Here is a 23,018-nt window from a genome sequence, read left to right as displayed (position 1 = left end):
TTAAGGCCCCACTTTGAAGGTGACACCGGAAACACTAAACTCATGACTTCCCAAGGTTATTCTTTCATCTTGTGAGGCAAACAAGCAAATAGAGCTCTTGGGCCCCAAAGTGACCCACACAGGTTACGTGGTCCCACTTACTCATCCAGTTTCTGACATTTAAGAAGCTCTGTTGACTGGTGAGGTCAAACATTAATAAGAAACCCATGGCATCTCTGAAAAATGCGGTCGTGAGGCTCCGGAATCTGCCGAGAAAGCACAGTGGGTAGTTCTGAAAGTTAGTCCACGTACATATAGTGGTGACAATACAAACAACACTGTTTCCCTCTCAAATATGAAATCCCTAAGGCATCCCTTATGGGTTATCCTACGGAATGGGAGAAGACCCTGAAAGACTGCTGAAGGGGCAGAGAAGGGTGTCTGCTGGTAGGTTCTTTTTAAGACCACATCCTGGCTTTATGTTCCATAGCACTCACGCACAAGGAATTTTGTAACATTTAATCACACACATGCTTACACAGCCCCTTGGACTCGTTGGCTCATGGGCCTCCTGTGATCCACAAATAAAACTGAGAACACTTTAGAATATTGGGCCTTTAACTTATACTTTTCAGTCATTCTTGCCTGTGCCCAGAAACTTTGGCTTGAAAATGAGTGCTTATGATTACATGTAGAAAACCACAGCTTGTTCGCATCTGGATCCAGAGTTCTTCTGTAGGGAAAAGCAACGTTGGTGAGAAAAGTCTTTTGTGAGCACTCTTTGGAGTTCAAGAGTGGCATCTATGTCTCATGAGGAAGAGGGAAGACAGTGAAGAACGGAGGATGAGGAAGATGATTATGAGAACCAAGGGAAGGCCAGACTCAGTTGTTAGGGAGAAAAGGGAGCACTCGTCTCTATTGGAGGATTTCGAAGAATACACTCTGTCCTGGGCAGTGTAAAGACTGTCTCTCCTCTGCTCTGACCCCCTGTACCACAACCTCCTCAGTGAAGTGGACCATGTGCTGAAGCCCACTTTAATGTTGGGAATAGGTGAAACCAGAGACCACATATATGAACCAGCAAAGGCTGACACAGAGATGCATTTGGCAATACATTTTTAGAAAGGCACATAACTGAAATTAAGAAGAATATCACGTCCTATCCGAAATGTCCTCAATTCTGGTCCCCTATTTTAGCTTACTTGTAGATTCTTTGGTTTCCTCAAGGTTCTATTCTTGACCTTGTCTTACTCTACACACATTCACTGGGTTATCTCATCCACCTCCTGGCTCAATTATCACCAATGTGTTGAACCCCAAATTTATAGAACTAGAGTTTGCCTGCCTTCATACTGTATGGCCAATTACTCGCTGGATATTTCCACTTAGAGGAACCTAGCATACCTCCAACTTCCCTTGTCTAAGACCAAACTGCCCTTTCTTCCTGATTTCCTTCTTGGTTTCACCATCCTTCTGGTTGCTATACCCTCTTTCCCCTTCACCTCCTGTACTCAATCAACAAAAAGCTCCTGTCCTTCATCTTTATGTCCATCCACCTTGCCACTATTCTAATTTTGAACCCATAATCTTTCACCTGGATAACTTCAACAGCCTTCTCAATAGACTTCCTGTCTCCAGTTTTTTTTGGGGGGGGGACCTGTCTCTTCCCTGGTTTTGTCCTCTGATTATATAATCATCTGATAAAAACACATTCATGATGATGCATTACTTTTAAGATAATGACTGAACTGTTTAATAAGCTGGCAAGGCTCACTAGCCAGATTCATCTCTGGACTACCCACAGGCATGCTGATCTTCTTTTAGTTCTAAGAAAGTTCACTCTCTCCCCCGGACTTTCACACACGCTGTTCTTTCTGTGGGTAACCTCTCCTTAATGCTTCCTTCATCTCCTTCCCCTTTAGCCTGAAAAAGACTCACTCATACATTGTGTATGAGTATATAGATAGAGATGTAGATGTAGATATAAATATAGATATCAGAGAAAATATCACCTCCCCAAGCAGTCTTCTCAACAACCAAATCAGGATTATGGGCTCCTTCTGGTACACCTGCCGACCACCCTTTGTGTCCTATCACTGCCCTTAGGCTATATTACAATAGTTTGTTATTTGTTCAAATTCTACCCTAGACGGTAAGCTCCATGAGCAAAGGAGCTGTGTTTCGAACTTGCTGTGCATTATGTCTCATGGCCCTGAACACAGTGTTTACTCATTAAATGTATGTCAAATTAAGGGAGGGGGGGAATCAAGAGACTAGCAAAATATAAAATTAGTAAATATTTAAATGACTTCAATAAAGAACAAGACTTTTAATATTGAAGCATGGAGAAGAGATATTTCAACAACTATTAATTTCCAAATTAGGATATTTTTGGTAAGACATAATCATGATGATTATGAAATACCAAAAATTGTATGCAATTTTTTCTTGTAGCTTTGTTTCTACTAGTCACTGGAAGCTCACAGAGATTATAGTACTTTTATTGAATGGACCCCTCTCTTTGGGAACTGGCTGTACTCATAAAATTGTCTGCTACTCAACCACAATAGTGTGGTTAACTCAACCATAACAGCCTGCTCTCTTTTCTCTCCATGAGTGTGTGTGTGTGTGTTTGTGTGTGTGTGTGTGTGTGTTTTATTTGAGGATAAGACACTGCCTTATTCCCCTCTCACTGTTCACATGACAAAGTCACTTAAAAACATGATTATTGTATGGATTTTATTGGGGCAAATACTTTTGCATCCATAGCAATGTGGATAGGATATTCTTAGTCTGGACAAGGCTTATTCCCTGGACCATTTTTCCCCCAGTACGCTTGTTATCCTCCATTTTTTCCAGGACTTATTCCAGAGGGAAGGTAATTGATTTTCTGCTTTACCCACCAACTTCATTCTGTCTGCAGGGTGGAAAAAGCTAGGAACCCATTAAAAAAACACACAGAAGCCAGGGTCACATTATCATTGGTTCTCCCTCACTGGGAATGAAGGCTGTGCCCTGTATTCTTTGGGCTTACATAAGGGGTATTATTTTTTTCCTCCTTCCCATAATATCACTTTTATCAATAACCATTATTTTATATGGGTTATGCTGCCAGGTGTCCTGGAACAGGGTTGAGGTGTGAGGCCTTTTTATCTTGTTGCTTAGCTACACCTTATATTTACAGAATGCAAAATTCCCAAGGGATAAATAACCCCATTGTTACCAAGACTGTCCCCAGTCTTCCCCATTTCCCTCATGGAGCAGCTGTCTTAAAGGGATAGATGAGAGAAGCCTGCCATCATGCTAGGCTGACAAATCATGTGTGAAGACATATGGGAACCACATTTTCTATATTACTTCTTCAAATAGGAATCAAATTGGTCTACAAAACATACATCTTTGTGACAACCAAACTGACATATGAACAGAGAGTCTTGTGAGGAATGACTCCAGCAGCACCAGCAGTGTTGAAGGATGTGTGTGAATGGAATTCACAGTCAAAAAAGCTAACTGAGAGGGCCCAGCACCTCTCCTGGCGTTTACACTCACTGAAGGCGAGAACATTTGGACGCATTTCAAACACTGCAGTGTTTACAAGCATAAACAGTCTAAGAAACGCGATGCCGAATGTGGAGGTATGTGCCTTCTAAATAGCTTATCCTGACAATCTATTGCCAATTTTTATTTACTCTAATATTGAAGAGCTTCACGAGCTTGGGGTCTTCAGCACCTTTGAAATCTTGTAACTCAAAGAAATATACTGCCATCAAATAAGCAAGCAATACTCTTATCTACTGAGTAGCTCTTATCTTGGACATTGTACCAGAGATGACACTGAACAACCAAGCATAGTCTCTGCCCTTATAAATCTGACAATTCTGTTTGGGTGACAAGGCTACAAGTGAATCAAAGAACAGCAAATAGAGACCAAAAATAAAAAATAAAAATAAAAAGATTGGCTTCATCAGGAAGTAAATAATTAACTTAAGGGATGGTAGAGTAGGTGCTGCAGGAATCTAAAAGGAAGAGGCAGCTGCTTTCAGCTGGGGGTTCAGAAAGGCCCCAGGGGAGGTGGACATGAGCGGGGACCTGGTGAAAGGAGAGGATCAGGGAAGGTGGAAAGGCAATCTGGCTGGAGGGCAATCCTGTGACCAAGGCAGGGGTCCTCAAACTTTTTAAACGGGGGGCCAGTTCACTGTCCCTCAGACCGTTGGAGGGCCGGACTATAGTTTAAAAAAAACTATGAACAAATTCCTATGCACACTGCACATATCTTATTTTGAAGTAAAAAAACAAAACGGCAAAAATACCCGCATGTGGCCCGCGGGCCGTAGTTTGAGGACGCCTGGCAGGGTCTTAGAGAATAAAGCTAGTCGGATGGCACAGATCAGAGAGGCTCTGCAGAGAATGGAAAGAGATGAGAAAGCTCTAAACACCCTTTCCTTCATGTCCCTCTTGGAGTAGCCCTTACAACAGTGTAAATGTCCCCCCTTAATTCAATTAAATTCTGGAGAAAATGTTTTTCCCTATTATGAAGTACAATGACAACATACAATAAGAAACTTCATAGAGATTTTTGAAATCTGAACCAAACTCACAATGCTGGTTATGGTTAATTAACTATAGACAATTTCTTTTTATTTCTCAATACAAATGCCTATTTTTAAACTAGGGGAATAGCTGCATATAATGTGGTTAAGTTTTTTTTCCTATATAACTGAAACCAATACAAGATAATATTGACAAGTAAATTATAACTTAAAAAATAAATAAATAAGAAATAAAATCAGTTCTTCTGCACTATTTGTAGCTAGAAACAAAGTAATTTACTGTTACCGCTCTTGTCCTGCAGTGTCCCAAAGCTGAAGGTGCACCTTAAATGCTTTCCCTGATGATCCATTTGGCCCTTGTGTATTATAAACCTGAAAGATATGATTTTCATCAGTTTATACTGCTTTGGATTTTGTCAACATTCAAATTCTCTGGGTTCACTCAACATGTTTTTTTTTTTCCTCAATTACTATAATCAAAGTTCATAGTGCAGGATAAATATTTGCTCTGTTTTTTTTTTCCAGAAGTATCACATGTACTCTCACTTGTAAATGTCAAGTACAAGTATGATTTTCAACACAATTTAGGCATACTGCAAACTTAAATTAGACACCTTCTGTCATTTCCTCATGGAGGCAGCAAGCAGTAGATTTAGGACCCAAGTTCTAGGTTCAAAAATCAACTCTTCATTTAACCTCTCTGAGTCTTATTTTCTTACCTGAAAATTGAGACCCATAATCTCTCCCTACTTTACAGTCACTGCAAATTTAAATGAAATACCAAATGTGAAGGCATTCTTAAAACAGTAAAATGATTTACAAATACCTGAATATCTTTTACTGTGCATTGGACTTTCAGAATGACTTAGCCATGGCATTTGCTCAGAATTTCTCAATAAGTTCACACAGGATATTTTAACTCTTCCTTTATTAGCCATTTCTTCCAAGGCTATTTTTAAATTCTTTAAATTATGGTCTTTTGAATTCTTATTAAGCAAAGCATAACAATTTTAATATTTCATCAGCTCCCTTAAGTACGGCTTAGTGGAATGTTTCAAAGGGAAAACTACAAGGGCATATACCTAGCTCAGTGGGGGCACTCAGGAGGGGAGAAGGCACAGGAAAACCCTGTAGGGGTTGGAAGCAAATTTGCTGACTACACTCAGTGTATGGACTTTCAGATAAGGTACAGGACAGTATAAGAAATCATGATTTACCTCCTCAACCATCATTTCCTTTGTGTGGGGTTTTTGGTGTGTTGTTTTTTTCCCCTCAATTATTGAGGAAGGAATAGATCTGTGACATCAACTGGGAGCTGCAGCCATCTTGGCAATCGAGAATACCTTGGGTGGCAGTAAATCTGGCAAGGCTTATGTGCCTATGCTACACGTCTCACATGTCACAATATCTTTATTCCTGTCATTAGCGTCTAGCACAGGAGAAGGAAGTGGTGGCAATTCTCACTTAAACTCCCTTATCTCGGAAAATAGCATGGATTGGTCTCACATTCTGTTCATAATCAGCTAGTGATTGATGGCTGAGTCTACACATAAATAAAAATGCAGCAAGAACTTACAAAACTCACGTTCCAGCTATTTGCCAATCACTCTTTTGACGTCTTTAAGAGTAGAAAAATGAACACTTGTTCTTTTTGAGGAACTTAACTCAGACTAAGAGTTAATGTTTTCCTATCCTGAATAATTCAAGTTTTGAAAGAGTCCTTAAGAATTTGTGGAAAACACACCATATAAATTCATACATTATTTATTTTAGTTGCTCTGTATACTTTTGGAGATAAGCGATAGTGTCACTCAACGTCTTTCTGTGCAAAATGTTATTTATAGTGGAGAAAGTAAAAAAGTAATATAAACTAAAGTGACAGGTCATAAATTGCATGTGATAAAAGACAAATGTCTCACATGCAATAAACATAGCTTCTTAATTCTTATCTCATCTGGGAGGATTAGCAATAAGTTTAACAGTATGGAAAAGAACTCACCACACGTTTTTCCCGAAAGTCTATTCCTACTGTTGTGATGAACTTGGGATTGAATTTATTGTCTGTGTATCGATAAAGAAATGTCGTCTTCCCCACCCCCGAATCTCCAAGGGCCAGGAGTTTGATCAGATAATCATAGTCCCCATCGGTCATAGTGATGGTCTTGCTGGGCCTGTGTGGAAGAGGAATAATATTTTGTTAGGTTTCAAAGTTTAAAATTTTGAATGCCTTCATTCTGCCACATTCTCAATTAACTGGTTCTGAGCAGCTTCAGGGCACATCTATTATTCTAGTCAGTACAAATCTTTTTACATCAGGTCAGTTAATATGGACAAAAGCTACATGATATCTATAATAGACATTGCCACAGCAATAGTAGAACTAAAGAGTCATCACTTTTTGTTTTAAAGCCCTTTGGGGTCAGGCATATGGTGCCGGGAAGAGGAGAGAGTTACAAAGGGAACAGAAAAGCCCACCCAGGATGATGCAGGTATGCCAGAGAGAGACTGACATTATATTTGGGTAGTGGGAGAGAAAAGCCTAGAGGGCTATTTTGCATCTAATCATACAGAAGGAGCTTTCTATCATGTGCGAACAAAATATTCCTTTTTAATTTTAAAATTTTAACAACTGGTATGACAAGCTTTAAAAACACTAATTTGAAGTCATTTTAAAAGCAATGTTTAAAAATCTTCTGTTTTGGAATACTAAAGACTCTGTTCTCCAATGGTAAATCTGTTATATTTGGCAAGTCTGCTAGATGTTTTCCGGGCATTAAAAAAAAGGGAAGAGATAGTAAGAGGCATAATTGTGGTAATTCTGCTAATATTTAATATGTCTCCTGACTGAAGGAACAATGTCAGTTGCCATTTCTTCCAGTGCCCTAACTTCTGCCTCATTTTTTCTGTTGTTACAGTGATTATGAGTGAAGATGAGCCCAGGGCCAATGCCAAGTGCACCCACACTGGTAACATCAAGACTACCTCCACACACATGTGAAGGACACCACCACCTACTGAATACTTGGTGAAGTTTCCAATCATGAGCTTGGCAAAATGATTGGTGGGTTATAGACATCGTTTTGTCATATCCTTGTATAGAGAAAGGCCTATAAAGATTTCATTGGGATGGGAAGGTTTCTTTCCTCACTCTGTGAGAAGGAATGCTCTCCCCACCTCTATAGATCCAGAAAGCATTGTATTCTTCAGGAGTTCTGAAGTGATTAAAATTTTAATTTCAATAACAGGTTATTCGATGGATATACCTAAAATTGTTAGATGATTCTAAAAATTTCTACATGAGAAAATGATACACATGTTCACCAATTTAAATAAAACAATATTTTTTTTTTACATTGTCCCTTTAGTTAGTGGTCAAAACTAAAAGATTTTATGTCTTGGGATAAATAAAGATGATAATTAGGGACTTAGCGAATCAGTACCATAACAGCATTTGGAAGATTTGCGTGTTGTTTACATTAGAATTTTCTAAAATTTGGACCATACTCTTGCTAAATCCAACTCAATTTCTTATGGGTTTATGATTTTTTACTTAACAAATGGTTCCTGAGGACAGGTGCTTCAAGAGCTGACAATTGCCCTGATCACTAGAGCGTTGGGCCTGCGGACTCAGGGGTCCCGGGTTCGATTCCAGTCAAGGGCATGTACCCTGGTTGTAGGCATATACCCAGTGGGGAGTGTGCAGGAGACAGCTGATTGATGTTTCTCTCTCATCGCTGTTTCTAACTCTCTATCCCTCTCCCTTCCTCTCTGTAAAAAATCAATGAAAATATAATATATATATTTTTTAAAAAGAGCTGCCAATGCATAATTTTGCACTAAAGCTTTTCTTCCCAATTATATGCTTTCTTCACTGAGTTAAGACTCTCAGGGTGGTTACTGACCATGAATGTTTACTTTTTCTTTTTTAATATCTATACCAAGTATAACCATTGCTCAGGAGGAGAGGCCATCAACCACCACCCTTTCTTAATAAGAGGAAACAGATATCTCAACTATTGACATGGAATTCTTCTCAGAAAATGCCTGCACTGGTTGACTACTTGACAGCAACTAGCTCTGAGTTTGGGTGATTCTAAATCTCTTACCAGGACTTTGTAGTTGAAGATGTTGATGCTTCTAGTCTTTGAGCAAAATGAGTTGCCAGAGAAGATTGCTGCTAAAGTCTCATGATTTCTCCTCATTTCAGGTCTATCTCAACCACTACTCAACTTGTTCATGTACAGCTCTTTCTAAGTCTGTCATTTCACTAGAAGAATTGGATGAAACTGCTAAAATTCTCATGGGAAAATAAAGAGATTAACATTTATTCAAACTAAAAATAAGTGACCAGAGCCTATTTTTTTTTTTTCTTGGACACACACATTGATAATCTGGGGAAGAAATTGAAGCCACTTGGCTGCCTAAATACAAGCTCAAGTTGGAGGGTACTGTGGCTCCCTGGAAAGTGAAAACAATGCAACCAAGAAGACATATCAGCATACTTTAAAACTTAGTTTAAAGTTAACTGTGTTTTTTTGCAATATTTTTGTGACAGTGTCAGGGAAGGCTAAGTCTTGAGCAAATCTAGTTAAATATCTTCAGTATACAGTATCAGGTTCAAAGATGAAAATTCAAAAAATGTAATTCAAAATCTAGTTCCTGACAAGGCATGCATACACTTAAAACTTAAATAAGGATGCAAGACAATGCAACATAACTTTACAAGACAGGACATGATTAAGTGATAAACGAGTCAAATAGTTGCTGTGCTTTTAGTTCTAACAAAACATTAGTCCTCATGGTCTTCAGTGGTCTGAGAACCTTTTGTAGAGGAAGAGAACCTTATAGCGTAGGGAGGGATTTAGTACAAGAGGAGGAGATACAGGTCCATTGCAGGATGATTACCTCCCACGTGTAGAATGAAACTATCATTATTTGCCAACTATGTGTATTCCTGATCTGAGTCAATCTGTTCTCTGTTGTTCATACATAGACCTGCCTGGGCAATGCTGGGGTTGCCTCCCAGCTAGGCTTTAATCCAGAGTGAATAACCCTGGCTCACAGGGATCAATTCCACTGTGGCCCACACTAGCTCTTTTCTATAAGTAAAGGGTTGTGGGCACAACCCTTGCCACAAATTCTCCACCTGAAATGAATGCAAAACTTGGCACTGTGGAAAACCTATATTTAGTGTCTCCAACAGACTACTTAAAGAAACTGACATATTAAGCTGGGCATGAGATAATTCGCCTCTAAGCTTCTCTCAAAAAACAAATTTTACTTCTCATTTTATATCTCTACATATACCAATATCTAACTATGCATAATTCTTTTATATTTAGTTTGGTTCCTCTTTTATTACCATGTGGTTTTCTGAGTCCTAAAATCATATGATCTCGATATTCTATCCTTTGCACAGTACGTACAACACCACAAAGAAAAATAAAAACCTTGGCAAGGTTTCCTCTTCTAAGAACTGGGCTAAAAAAAATGATCTGGGAGGGATCAGAAAGCTGACAAGTTTAGCAGCGTTGTTTATTCCTGTCCAATGACTGATGGTCTTGTCCAGTTCTTGGTTCTATGATCCACAAGGGAGGAAAAAGCCAGAAGACGGCTGTGTTTCAGGAAGTGTGTCTGACTCTCCACCATTATCACTGTGTCACAAGCTATACCACACAAGCCAGGAGGTCCTTTAGATATAGAAACTGAAGTGTCATCCTTAGAACCCTTCATGGAAAGGTGTAGGGCTGGCAGAGGAGGGAAAATATCCAAAACACCCAGGAGGCTCTGTTTAATAAAGATTCACAAAGACAGAAGGAAATCTAAGTAATCATGTGGGCTAGCCTTCACTTTATGGATAAATCATGTGACTTGTAGGGTGACAGTTTCCCATAGAAGGAAATCCAAAGCTACTGGTCACTAGAATTTGAAGTGAAAAGTGGGTTAGATAGGTAGAAACTAGAAACATTTTCATAAGTGGGAAGAAAATCTTCTCTGGGCATTCATAGGAACATGATTTTCATTGTTAGAATATCTAGAGGTTGCTCATAGTTTCTCTCCTTTTCTTTTCCCTGCTATGCTTCATTCTTGTTCAATATAAATTCCATTAGTTCAGGAATATCCTCTGTCCACTGCTGGTTCCACAAAGACAAGAACAACGACTGGTGTATGGTAGAAGCTTAATACCTGTGTATTGAGTGTACAAATATATTTAAGCCTCCCAGAGCTGTGCAAATGTCATGATTAATCAATTAATCTCAGAGATAAGAAGTGCTGTGTCACTCCAAGTTCAGGACTCATCTGTGAAGTGAATATTTAGATTAAATGGTTACTTGGTACTTTCCAGATCTGGCTTCCCAAGCTCACTTTTCAATTATAAATTGCACACAAGTATAAAAAAAACACACTTCTGACATGTAATATTTATATCTTTAGAGGATCCCTTCCAAATAACCTGGGGGAAATGAAATATAGAGGGACCATACTTTATGAAAGTGAGATTTGTGCTGGCAGAGTTTATAAAGTTGTCAGTTGAATAGGTCACTCCTCTGAGAACTGGGCTCCTCCATGAAAGCATCCATTCGCCCATCTAACACACACTCACAGGCACCTCTTATTTGGCATGGTTCTGAGGATACACTCTGCTTTCTCTAGTGGGAAGCTTAACAAATGCTACCGATATGTACGGATGACCGCTATCCAGACCAACTTATACATGCAAACTGATGCTCTTTGCTAGTTCTCCAAGTAACAATCTGAAGAACACCATGGCAAGCTATGACCTTGTGACTTGAACTTATTAAATTAATAAACATCAGCTTAACATTCTTAAGACACATTGGAAAGCTTAAAATAATAGAAAAACAAAATATCAGTAATATTATTTTGTATTCAGTTTAGATGGTTTCAGTAAAATAAATCTGACAAGCATAAAATAGAAGTTTAATAGGTCCTCATTTATCTTTGAACTAGAAGCCCGTTGCACGAAGTTTCGTGCAATAGACCTTCCTTCACCTGGCTGCCGGCACCAGTTTTCCTCTGGCTACTCGCCAATCGGAGTGCCTCCTGCCAGCGCGATCAGCCACCCCGAGTTCCTCCAGCACCAGTTTTCCTCTGGCCACCCGCCGATCAGAACACCTCCCGCCAGCGCTCTGATCGGGGGGTGGCCAGAGGAAAACTGGTGCTGGTGGAAAACTGGTGCAGGCAGCCACGCAATCGGCCACCTGAGTTCCGCCACCTGTGCCTTCTGCCAGCCCCATGGGTCCTCCTGCAAGAAAATGGTCGGTGTTTCTCTGCCAGCCCCATGGGTCCTCCTGCAAGGCAGCTGGTCAGTGTTTCTCTCTCATCAATGTTTCTAGCTCTCTATCCCTCTTACGAGTCCCTGCCCCCCGCTCCTCCAGCCAACCCAATCAGCCACACCAAGTCCCGCCCCCAGCCTCCCACCGGCCCAATCGTGGGCATAGCTGAGTGATGGTTATTTGCATACTTCCCTTTTATTAGGTAGGATGGTTTGTGTTGGGCTCCAGTAGGTGCATTTTGATGTCTGGGGTTTTCATAGCAAACACTTCAATTGTCTGAATGATAGCCTGAGGGTACTTCTCCTATACTGACCTTCAAATACTACTTCCCAAAACCACACCATGTCCTGGAGGTTGGAGCTAAATTATGGATGGCTGAAGTTCTAGGGACCTGTAGGCTGCGCCTCAGTAGAACAAAAGGCATTTTCTAGAGGGAAGGGGGTACATTTTCTAAAAATAAATTTTTAGTGTATTCTATAGCATCTTGTTCTATTAGGAAGGTTTATTGAAGATAATTTTTATTTTGATTCTTCTTAAAGGTTATTTAAGATTAATGGATCTGAGCCTATATGGAAGATTCAAACCAAATTGCAAAGACAAGTCAACATTAAGTTAATCAAACAACTTTGACTTAAGTTGACAATGGTCAATGTGTGTACTGAAGCAATCAAATGAATTTTAAAAAATAAAAGTGTCCTTTTTGTTTCATTCTGTGACCAAGGGATCTAAAAAAATAGAGATAAACCAATAATTTATTGATATAAGCTTACCCTGGAAATAAAGGGTAAAGTTCTAACATAATTCAGTTTTAAATAGATTTATCTCCATTGATATATGATTTTCACATACAAAACTCACTTCTAAACCAATAAATACATTTATTTCTCAAAAAAATTTTTTTCCAAAAGTAACAGTTTTTCCTTTGGCTTAATTTTGTGGTATCTTTTGAAACTATATGAACATTCTTTCTTTTTTTCCTTTACATTTTATTGCAAGAAGTTCCAAAAATATACAAAACTTGAGGGAATAGTAGTGTGCCCCCATATACTGCTCACCCAGCTTCTAAATTACTAATAAATGGCCAATCTTGTTTCATGTACCCAAAATTCTCCCTATACCATATTATTTTGAAGCAGTCCAGGCACCAGAACATTTTTTTTTCATAAATAATTCAGTACATATCTCTAAAAATTATTCAACTTAGCTCTATGGATATTGTGCCTTCCCATAGCGAAGGTGATCAAATTTTAGGCTTTTGGGGTATTTGATAGGTCAGAAATTATATATTGATACTGAACAGATAGAAATATTAAAACTTTGTGATATGAGTTTGCAAATACATTTTCTCATTCGCCTCTTTACTAAGCTCATGGTATTTATGAAGGACATTAAGTTGATGTAGTTTGGGGGAGGAGAAATCAAATTCTGAGTCACAGTTAGGAAGGTTTTCCCACCTCAGGTTATAGAGGAATTCATTCATATAAAATAATGTGCATCCTTGTTCCTGGTTTTAGTTGTAAATTCTCCAGCGTTTTCCCACTAAGCAAGATGCTGGCGGCCTTTAACATGAGGGCAATTGAATTTGTCAATTACCCTTTCTTCTTCTATTGATATGATCTTCTGATTTCTCTCCTTAGCTTGATTTTATTAATGGATTTCCTTATATAGTGACATCTTCACATGTATAAAGTAAATTTCACTTGTTCATGGTATATTATCTTTTAATGTGCTCCTGGGTTTTGTTTATTTTTAAAAATATATATATATTATTGATTTTTTACAGGGAGGAAGGAAGAGGGATAGAGAGCTAGAAACATTGATGAGAGAGAAACACCGACCAGCTGCCTCCTGCGCACCCCCTACCGGGGATGTGCCCGCAACCAATGTACATGCCCTTGACCGGAATTGAACCTGGGACCTTTCAGTCCACAGACCGACGCTCTATCCACTGAGCCAAACTGGTTTTGGCTGGGTTTTGTTTATTGTGTTTTATTTAATTTTTATCAGTTTAATAAGATTTATCTTGTTGAAATGATCTTTGTTTTTAAGCTTTATATTATTTTCACTTCATTAGAAGAATATGAAAGTTTGTTTTCTTTTTCCATGCTCTGTAGTAGTGTAAGTACTATTAATTTTACATATCTTTAAGTGTTGGAAAGAATTTCTATGTCCTGGTTATTTTTATATGGGGTGTTTTTTTAATTACACCTCTATTTTTTCTTTGGTAATTGGTCCATTTTTTAAAATATATTTTATTGATTTTTTTTCAGAGAGGAAGGGAGAGGGAGAGAGAGTCAGAAACATTGATGAGAGAGAAACATCAATCAGCTGCCTCCTGCACACCCCCTACTGGGGATGTGCCTACAACCAAGGTACATGCCCTTGACCAGAATCTAACCTGTGACCCTTGAGTCCGCAGGCTGACGCTCTATCCACTGAGCCAAACCAGTTAGGGCATAATTGATCCATTTAATCCTGTCTTCACTAGAATCAATTTTGCAAACTTGTAATTTTGTAGAACATTAATCATTTCATCTATAAATTCAAATGTTATGAATTATGAAGTTGTACAATCTACTTTTATATAAAATTTTACATTCCCTCTGTTTTGATACTTATTTTTTCCACTTGATGTGTCCCATTCTATGTATTTGTACTTATTTGTAGAAGGTTTTAAAAAGCCAATGAAAGGACCAGTCTTATTACCTCAAGAGTTTATTTTAATTTTCATATTGTGGCCCATAGTTCAATAATACTATTTTCTTTTTTTTTTCCCCATTGAAATGTCTTCTACCCCTCATAAGTTTTTCTCCACTTTGACTCCAGTTTCTATATACCCACAAGGGACATAGTGCTGTGGAGTCAAGTTCTAGTAGGCCTTGGAATTCTGAACTTGGCATTGCTATAACCCAAATTTGCTCAAGGAGTACCCTTACTGAGATCCCTGCAGCTTGCCAACAATCTTTGTAATTAGGGTCAGGATAGGGCTGCTCCCTGATCTAAGATATTTTTACCAGAATTGAAAAAACTTTTAAATTATTCTGTTTATGAACATTGATCCATTCATGTGTCTTCCTGCTATTGGGTCATTACAACTCAGCAGGAGCCAGCCAGGCACAAAACTATTTTGTGCTCAGTTGTAGCACAATATCGACAGGTTTTCTAAATAGAATCTTGCTGAAAAGAACAGGAGAGCAATGGCCTAGCATTATCCCTTGAAGCTCACTTATACCCCTGTAGAGAAAGCAAACACCTCACTGATGTATGCTTAAAAACATGTTAGCAGATATGCCCTACATCTCTGGGTTAGTCAAAGCAATGCAGGCTTTTGGCTTCAGATGAGTAAATGGTTGGTAGAAACAAAATAAAGTAGTTGTTTCAGATTCAGAGAAACCCAATGTATGTCCAGGGTCATGCTGTGAGCACAGGTCTTGGAGCTCGCATACGTTATCACTGATCTGTCAGTTCACCTTGTTGGCACAGGGGAAAAAAATAGATGTTTCGTTTCTACAGCTCCCAAAAGACCTGTTTAGCTTCTCTGAATCCTAGGCTGGGTGTGTGTGCAGCTCCATGGTGAAGACACAGTCCCTTCGATGGTCATTTGCACCACCGAGGCCAGAGGTAGTGAGAGACCCAGGCAAGTTCCAGGCATCCTCCTGGATCTCAGATTGACCTTGTGGGTTCCTTGCGCTCCCCCGTTTCATATCCATCTTTCTTTCCTGACCCTGGTTCTGCTGACTTCAGGTACAACACGGAACAGAAAAGCACCAGGCTTACATAGACTGCCAAGCCAGCTTCCACAATTGCATAAAATTCTGTCTGATTAATACAAGTGTTGGCAAAAGTAGGTTTAGATTTGTTCGTATAGAAAATGATATAATAATTTATAAATAATACAAGAATAAACTCTGTGGTTTACATATAACTGTAAACCTACTTTTGCCTACCCCTTACAGCTCATTTTCTATATCATTTATAGTGATTCTGTGTTGTTGTTTTGTTTTGTTCTTTTTTAATATTAGAACCTTTATTAATATCAAATGCTAGAAAGTTGAGAATCCCACTTCAGGCATATGCCTTTATTGTTTGATATCTATGAAATTAAGTAATAGACATGGTATAGCTAAGATAGAGCATGGAAAGGAAACCTATTTCCTAGCAGACCTCCTGTATAGCTTAATTTAACTCATAAATCCCAGTTTTGAAAGAGCCACACAATAACCACATTGAGGATTGCTTAGCTATCCTGATATCTAGCTACGAGGGTCTTCAAATGAACTGACCTTTAGCTTTTGGCTTCAGACTGAAGGGTTTGTTTTATGTTCCATTGCAGTATTTCTACACCCACTGCAAAATGGTTTTGAGCAATTAACATTAACTTTCTCAACTGTAAGGCAAGATGTTGGCATATGCCTCCAAAATCTCCAAAAGAAGCCCTGTGGGTGCTGACACATCCCTGTAACCAATGAGCAAGTGCATCAAAGAACTTTCACTTTAAATGTTGAAAGACACACCAGTCTTCAGCTCACAACAATGATTTGAAGGGGGGAGTTGGATTCTATCCCAACTTATAGTGTATTAAGCCAACGGGGGAATAATTTTTCTGTGGTTGGAATAAGAATGTCTTTACATGGCACTCTTAATTTAAAAACTTCGTGACATTTAGAAATAGTAATTAGAAACTTCATAGATGCTTTTCTACACTATTACAACAGAGGATTTTATGGTTGCTTCTTCAGAGAGGTAAGAATTACACTCGGGCAATAGAATGTACCAATTAACAGAATTTTCATATAAGTATAATAAGTTTTACCAAAGAAAAATATCTGTGACTATCAAGGGGAAACTGCCACACACAAAACAAATGCACTTAAAAGTAACAAAACATCAAATTATTAGAAAGGGATATTTGAGACAACTCAAATAATAACAGAATGATAGCTAAGAATAGTTATATTGCTTTATTATATATCAGTTACTGTTCTAAGCACTAAGTACTAAGGACTAACATGTTTAATCTTTAAAACAACCCAGCAACAAATAGGTTTAACCCATTATCAAAATCTAGCTGTCGTTGGCCAGAAATTATAAGCTGTTGCTAAAGTTCATATGTAAATGCAAGGGACACAGAAAAACCGAAATAATCTTGCCTGAAGAAGAACAAAGTTTGAGGACTTCTACTTTCCAACTTTAAAACTTATCACAGATACAGCAATCAATACAATGTGGCACAGACTAATGACACCCAAATAGATCAATGGAATAAAATTGAGAGTCTAGAAATAAATTCTTACTCTGATGGTCAATTATGACCAGAGCAGCAAGACAATTCAATGGGTAAGAATAATCTTCAAGAAATGCTTCTGAGGCAAATGGATAGCCACATTCAGAAGAATGAATTTAGACTGCTGTCTTACTACAAATATAAAAACTAATGAAAAATGGATTATAGACCTAAGTGTAAGAGCTAAAACGATGAAACTCTTAGAAAAAAATAGTAAATATTCATAACCTTAGATTGTGCAATGGTTTCTTAAACATAATACCCAACAACCCGGTGACAAAAGAAAAAAGCATAGAAATACATTTCAGCACAATGAAAAACTCGCTGTGCTTAAAAAGACATATCAAACAAGTGAAAATATACCCCCAGAACTATTTGTGAATCATATAGGGAACTTGAATCCAGATTACATAAGAATTTTTACAACTCAAAAATAAGAAGATAAATAACCAAACTAGTAAGTGGACAAAAGATTTAAATCTATTTCTCCAAAGATGATATACAGTTTTTCAATAAGCATGTGAAAAGATTTTAAGACAGCATTAGTCATTAGAACAGTACCAATCAAAGCTGTAATGAAATACCACTTCACACCCACTGGGATGGCTATAATAAAAATATGAACAAAGCTAGTGCTGGGAAAGATGTGTAGAAATGGAACTCTCCTATGTTACTGATGAAAATGTAAAATGGTACAGCCATTTCTGAAAACAGTTTGGCACTCTCTCAAAAAATTAAACATAGAGTGACCCTTAGACCCAGCAATTCCACTCCTTGGCTTATTTCCAAAAGAAATGAAAACCTATGTCCATGCAAAAACTTGTACACAAATACTCATAATAGCCCCCAAGTGGAAATAACCCAAATGTTTACCAGTGGATAAAGAGATGAAATATAGTATAGCCATACATTAGCATATTGCCCAGCCATAAAAAGAGAATGCTGTACAGATATATGTTACAACATGAATGAACTTTGGAAACATTATGCTTCAGTGAAAGAAGCCAGAAGCAACAGGTTGTGTATTTTATAATTCTATTTATATGAAATATCCAGAATAGGCAAACTCATAGAGACAGAATGCAAAGTAGTATTTGTCGGGAATGTGGAGAGGAGCAATGGGAGTGACTGTTCATGGGTATGAGGAGAGTTTTTTTGTTTGTTTGTTTGTTTTGTTTTTAAGGATGATGAAAATGTTCTGGCTTCAGATAGTAATGTTGGCATATTTTTGCAAATATACTAAAAACCACTGAGTTATATACTTGGAAAGGGTGGATTTTATGGTATGTGAATTAAACCTCAGTAAAGCTATTATTTTTAAAGCTCAACAGTGTAAGAATACTCTATTTTATTTTTAAAATAATTGATTTGTCTTAGCTAGATGTTAATTCATACTTGTTTATAATGAAGCCACTTACTAATGGTGCCCTGTGTATTCAAACAATAATACCCTCCTGAAATCAATATAGTCTATGACCTAATTAAATAAAATAATTTATTATTGTAAAAATATTTATCATTTAACAGGGTCCTGAGAGTCCATGTGCTGAGCAAATGTGCTCACAATGAGGACTGAGTAATTGAAACTCACTGAGAAACAGCAGGGCAGACCAGTTACCAGGACCCTGTGAAATACCACTGGAATGAAACTTGACGGTATGTTATCCCGTGGGACCCAACCCTGGCTGGTCATCAATATCCCCGGTGGGGATTTACAAATACAAATTCCAGAGCCTCTCCAGAATAGCCTACAGACTCTCTATGTCCTGGAACTTGGAGTTTAAATATCCTGCTAAATTACAACAGAAGAGCACCCAGCTTTGCCAATTACATTCTCCATCATCATTCTTCACCTCTAGCAGGTCCTCCAGAAGGTTGAGCTGTGTAACCCCCTCCAGCAACTCAACTCATTCTAGTGTAGAAAACCCACTGGAGTTAGTTTATCTGACTTGATACTGTTATGGTTTAGAGCAATTTCTTTTTGCTGACTGCCATCAGCAAAGCTTGGCACATAGCTAGCTCATGGTCCTTCTTCTGCTGAAACCCATTATTACAATGCACTTACTATGCTTTTCCAGCTACATGTAACTTTTGTTCCCTCACATATCCTAAATTTTGTTTCCCTGACAATTAGTAGTTCCCAAGATGGTATTGTACTCACTCTAAATACATGCACAGAAGATGTTGAATGAATGTTCGAATTAAATAAATTAAGCTTCAAGAATGTTCTGAAAGATTTAGTATTTGACCTGGAAAGCTTTTCTGCTTGTCTTTATAAGGGGGCTGCATGACTTACTTTTCATAAGGGAGTCATACTTTTCTTTAATGCTCTCCTAGGTCTTTTAGCCAAAACTCCAGCTAGGGAGCAAGAGAAAGAAATACAAAATACTTAAAATTCTGCAAAGCCTTATATTAAAAGAATCTTTGATACAAATTATATATCTTCAAGGCTGGAAAAGCTTGTGATGTCATAAAGCAGATTAGGAAGTCTCTACAGAGAGGCCAATGTCTCCTTGAGATCAATCAGGAAAAACAGAAAAGGGGTTTCCAACTCTGTGGTTCTCAAACTTGGAGGCTTTTTATGCTAAGTGAAATAAGTCAGTAAGAGAAAGACGAATACCATATCATTTCACTTACATGTGGAATCTAATGAACAAAATAAATAAACAAACAAGATAGAAGCAGACTTGTAGATAGAGAGAACAGATGGTCAGCTGTCAGAAGGGAGGAATTTGGGGGGCTGGGTGAAAAAGGTGAAGAGATTAAGCCAAAACAAAAACAAAACTTACAGACACAGACGACAGTATGATGATTACCAAAGGGAAAGTGGGGTATAGAACAGGGTATAGTAGAAGTGGGTATAAGGAGGATAAACGTTGATTGGAAGAAGACTTGACTTGGGGTGGTAAACACACAATATGATATACAGATGATGTATTACAGAATTGTATACCTGAAACCTATGTAATTTTCTTAACCAACGTCACCCCAATAAATTCAATAAAAATTAAATAAAAACTCCCTGATGCCCAGGCCACACCCCAAACCAAGTAGATCTGAATTCTAGTGGTGATACAAAAGCATTAGTACCTTCTGATGCTCTCCAGATGATTCCAATACACAACTAAGTTTGAGAAACCATGGCCCCTCCTCTTACCCCAGAGACTCCTCACTGCCAATGAATGATTCCTAATTTGTACTCTGGCTAATTGAAGTGAAGAGTGTACCACATTCATGAAGGCATATCGTCTCCTCAGACAGTAGCGCGTTGGGAAGATGGGTCCTTTTTGACCCTAGTCACCTGCTTCAATGGGCCAACCAGCACAAGTCACAGGACAGTTCCTTTTCAGTCAACCCATCTCTTTTTTCCGTTGAGTTATGTGACATGCCCAAGGACATTAAATGTATATGTATAAACAGACACATCTACTCTTAACCAAGGTCTCCCATGTAGAAAAACAGATAAGGTTTCAACTTAAAGAGATGCTCATTTAAAAGACACTTTGCTAAGTTTTCAGACGTTGGTCTAATCATCTTGCAAACTGGCTTATGTTCCAGCTGGCTGCTGCTTTGAGGAAGTCATGACAACTTGTACTGCTTTGCTTCGCTTCATTATCTGAGAAAAGACATACTAATCCAAAATGTGCCCAGAAGTCTGCCTCTCAGAGATATAAGGAAGCCAAGTCAGATAGCATCGATAGGTTCATAGGCACATATCTATGAAAATAAGATGTGCCATGTTATTATAATTTTCTCACTTAAACATGAGGTAACTCCAAGAATAAGGAAGATAAGAAATCCAAGAACTCTTTTAAAAAAAAAAGAATGTTGGCTGGTCATTGTTTTGGCTGATATTTAACAAGAAGCTTAGCAAATGTTGGCAAAGAGAGATCATATCTACAAAGAATGGAGTCAGTCCAAAGGAAGTGCTTATTTGTCTCACAGGGGATCTTTACGTGATGTAGATGCTTATGTTAATAGAGATTTCTAAACTGGAATTTTATTTCTGCAATATGTACGATATGAGGCTGAATGGAAAATAAGGAAGACTATTACACATGGTTCTTAATTCTTATGTGGAAGAGAAAACAAACAAACATTAAATCCCTTTATCTGACCAGTTACTTAAAATGAGGTCTACACCAGAAAATCTAGGGTTTTAAGTCTAAAAGGTGTTTAGAGGAAAAGGAAAAACTCATAAAGGATGAGCAAGTGGGAGCAGAGTAATTAGAAAGGCTTCATGGAGGAGGTGAGATGAGAGCTGGAACTTGATAGGGAAAGAAGAAAAGAGGGATTGGGATGAGCAGAGCACTCACTGGTCCTGCAGGCAGAATGTGTACTCAGTGTCAATGGCTATAGGAAACTTGGCTTAGAAGCACAGGACACATTCTGGGGGCTTGGCTGCTGAGGTTGGATCTGCAGGATCAAGGGTTGACAGTGGTGTAATGGTAAAAGGTAGCTATTGGACTCCATTGCCCTGAGTTACTTTTAGCCATTTGCCCAACATGTGGCCATGGGCAAATTACTTAACTCTTGATTCTTATGGTCTTTATCTGTAGTTGTATGTAAAACCTCTGGCTCAATGTATTCCATCGCCATGAATTCCCCCTCCACTCTTGACTTGCCAAGAAATAAGGAACCATAAAGAACGAAAACATTTTGACTAATGATACAATGTAACAAAACCACAAAATAATTAATCAATTAACAAATTACGTTATAGCCTAAGATGAAGTCAACAAAGTCCTCAGAAAAAAAAAAAATGGTGGTAGAGAAATCCCAAGGAAAAGGCATGGCTGAGTTTTAAAAAGCTGGTTTTACCTCTACTTAACAAAGCACTAGATTATTTCACTTTTATCCCTCCTGGAGCCCTGATAAAAACGAAAATATGTCAACAATGACTAATTACAGCTTTAATGAGTCTATTGTTTACTTCCTGGCAGTAACCTAATAAGTTGACCATGTCTTAAACTCACCTGGCATTTTCCAATATAAAACATTTATAATTTTGTCTTTGACAACTTTCACCCCCAGCTGTTCTGGTGAGAAAAGAAAAGTCATCATTAGCACAAAGACATTTACAGTATGCCCACCTTTCCCTGCTGTTTGGTACATTTTAACGTCTAATCAGACGAAGCAGCAGGCAGCTTCCCAGGGCCTGGCGTGGAGCCTGCTAAGGTCTGATCATGAAGAGAATCCTGGCAGGGCACTGTGGCTCTCCAGTGTTCTGTAACTTTAGAACTTGCACACATTTTCAGGTTAATCACAATTCTGGGCTGAGAAAAGCCATGCAATACTCAAAAGGGTGCATAGTTGACTGAAATTATGCTTAAATAAGGTTGCTACTCAGACTTGCACAACACCGAGAAAGGGACTTTTGTTGGAAACATACTCTATTGACTGCTCCAACCCACAGAGACTGTGCTCACTGAGAAAAGAATCATGATTTCAGCAAAGAAATAAATGCCAAGAGTTGGAGTTTTCATAAGCTAAGACTTGGTATGAGTCAGTTCTTATGAAATTAGCTTTGCCTGTACTTTCCAGAGTCACTCTACACTGAGTTGCTGGAAGAACTCGGATTGGCTAACATTGTATCTCATCTCTGCAAGTTCGCCACCCTGAAGTCCATTCCTGCCCGAGGAAAAACATTACATTTCCCATTAAAGATCTACATATTACTTTCTGGTATTTTTGAACAAAAGGACAGATATCATCATTTACTACATTAAGTCAAAATACTGAGAGTAAATGTTAACATCTTAGAGGGGAAAGAATAACAATAAAGTATCTGTCACAAAAAAAAAATACATTTGCTTATCTGGCACTTCCCAATTTATTAAGGTCTATGTCCTCAAGACATTCTTGGGAATCAATCTATTTCTCCAACATCAAAGAACGCCCTTCCTA

General features: G+C 38.2%; 1 protein-coding gene across 2 annotated transcripts in view; it reads right to left on the bottom strand.

Annotated features, from left to right (window-relative positions):
- The window catches only part of RAB27B (RAB27B, member RAS oncogene family), a 59,288-nt gene that overhangs the window by 9,536 nt on the left and 26,734 nt on the right, over positions 1 to 23,018 (bottom strand). For both annotated transcript variants that reach the window (XM_028157729.2, XM_008149627.3), the window contains 3 exons: positions 6,529 to 6,700; positions 4,816 to 4,901; positions 142 to 245 (listed from right to left, as the gene is read on the bottom strand). In XM_028157729.2, the coding sequence (XP_028013530.1) occupies positions 142 to 245; positions 4,816 to 4,901; positions 6,529 to 6,681 (343 nt within the window). In that variant the 5' untranslated portion in view covers positions 6,682 to 6,700. The remainder of the gene's footprint in view (positions 1 to 141; positions 246 to 4,815; positions 4,902 to 6,528; positions 6,701 to 23,018) is intronic.

The sequence above is a fragment of the Eptesicus fuscus genome, chromosome 12, assembly GCF_027574615.1.
Source record: "Eptesicus fuscus isolate TK198812 chromosome 12, DD_ASM_mEF_20220401, whole genome shotgun sequence".
Taxonomy (NCBI): domain Eukaryota; kingdom Metazoa; phylum Chordata; class Mammalia; order Chiroptera; family Vespertilionidae; genus Eptesicus; species Eptesicus fuscus.
This window is presented reverse-complemented; position numbering and strand designations above follow the sequence as displayed.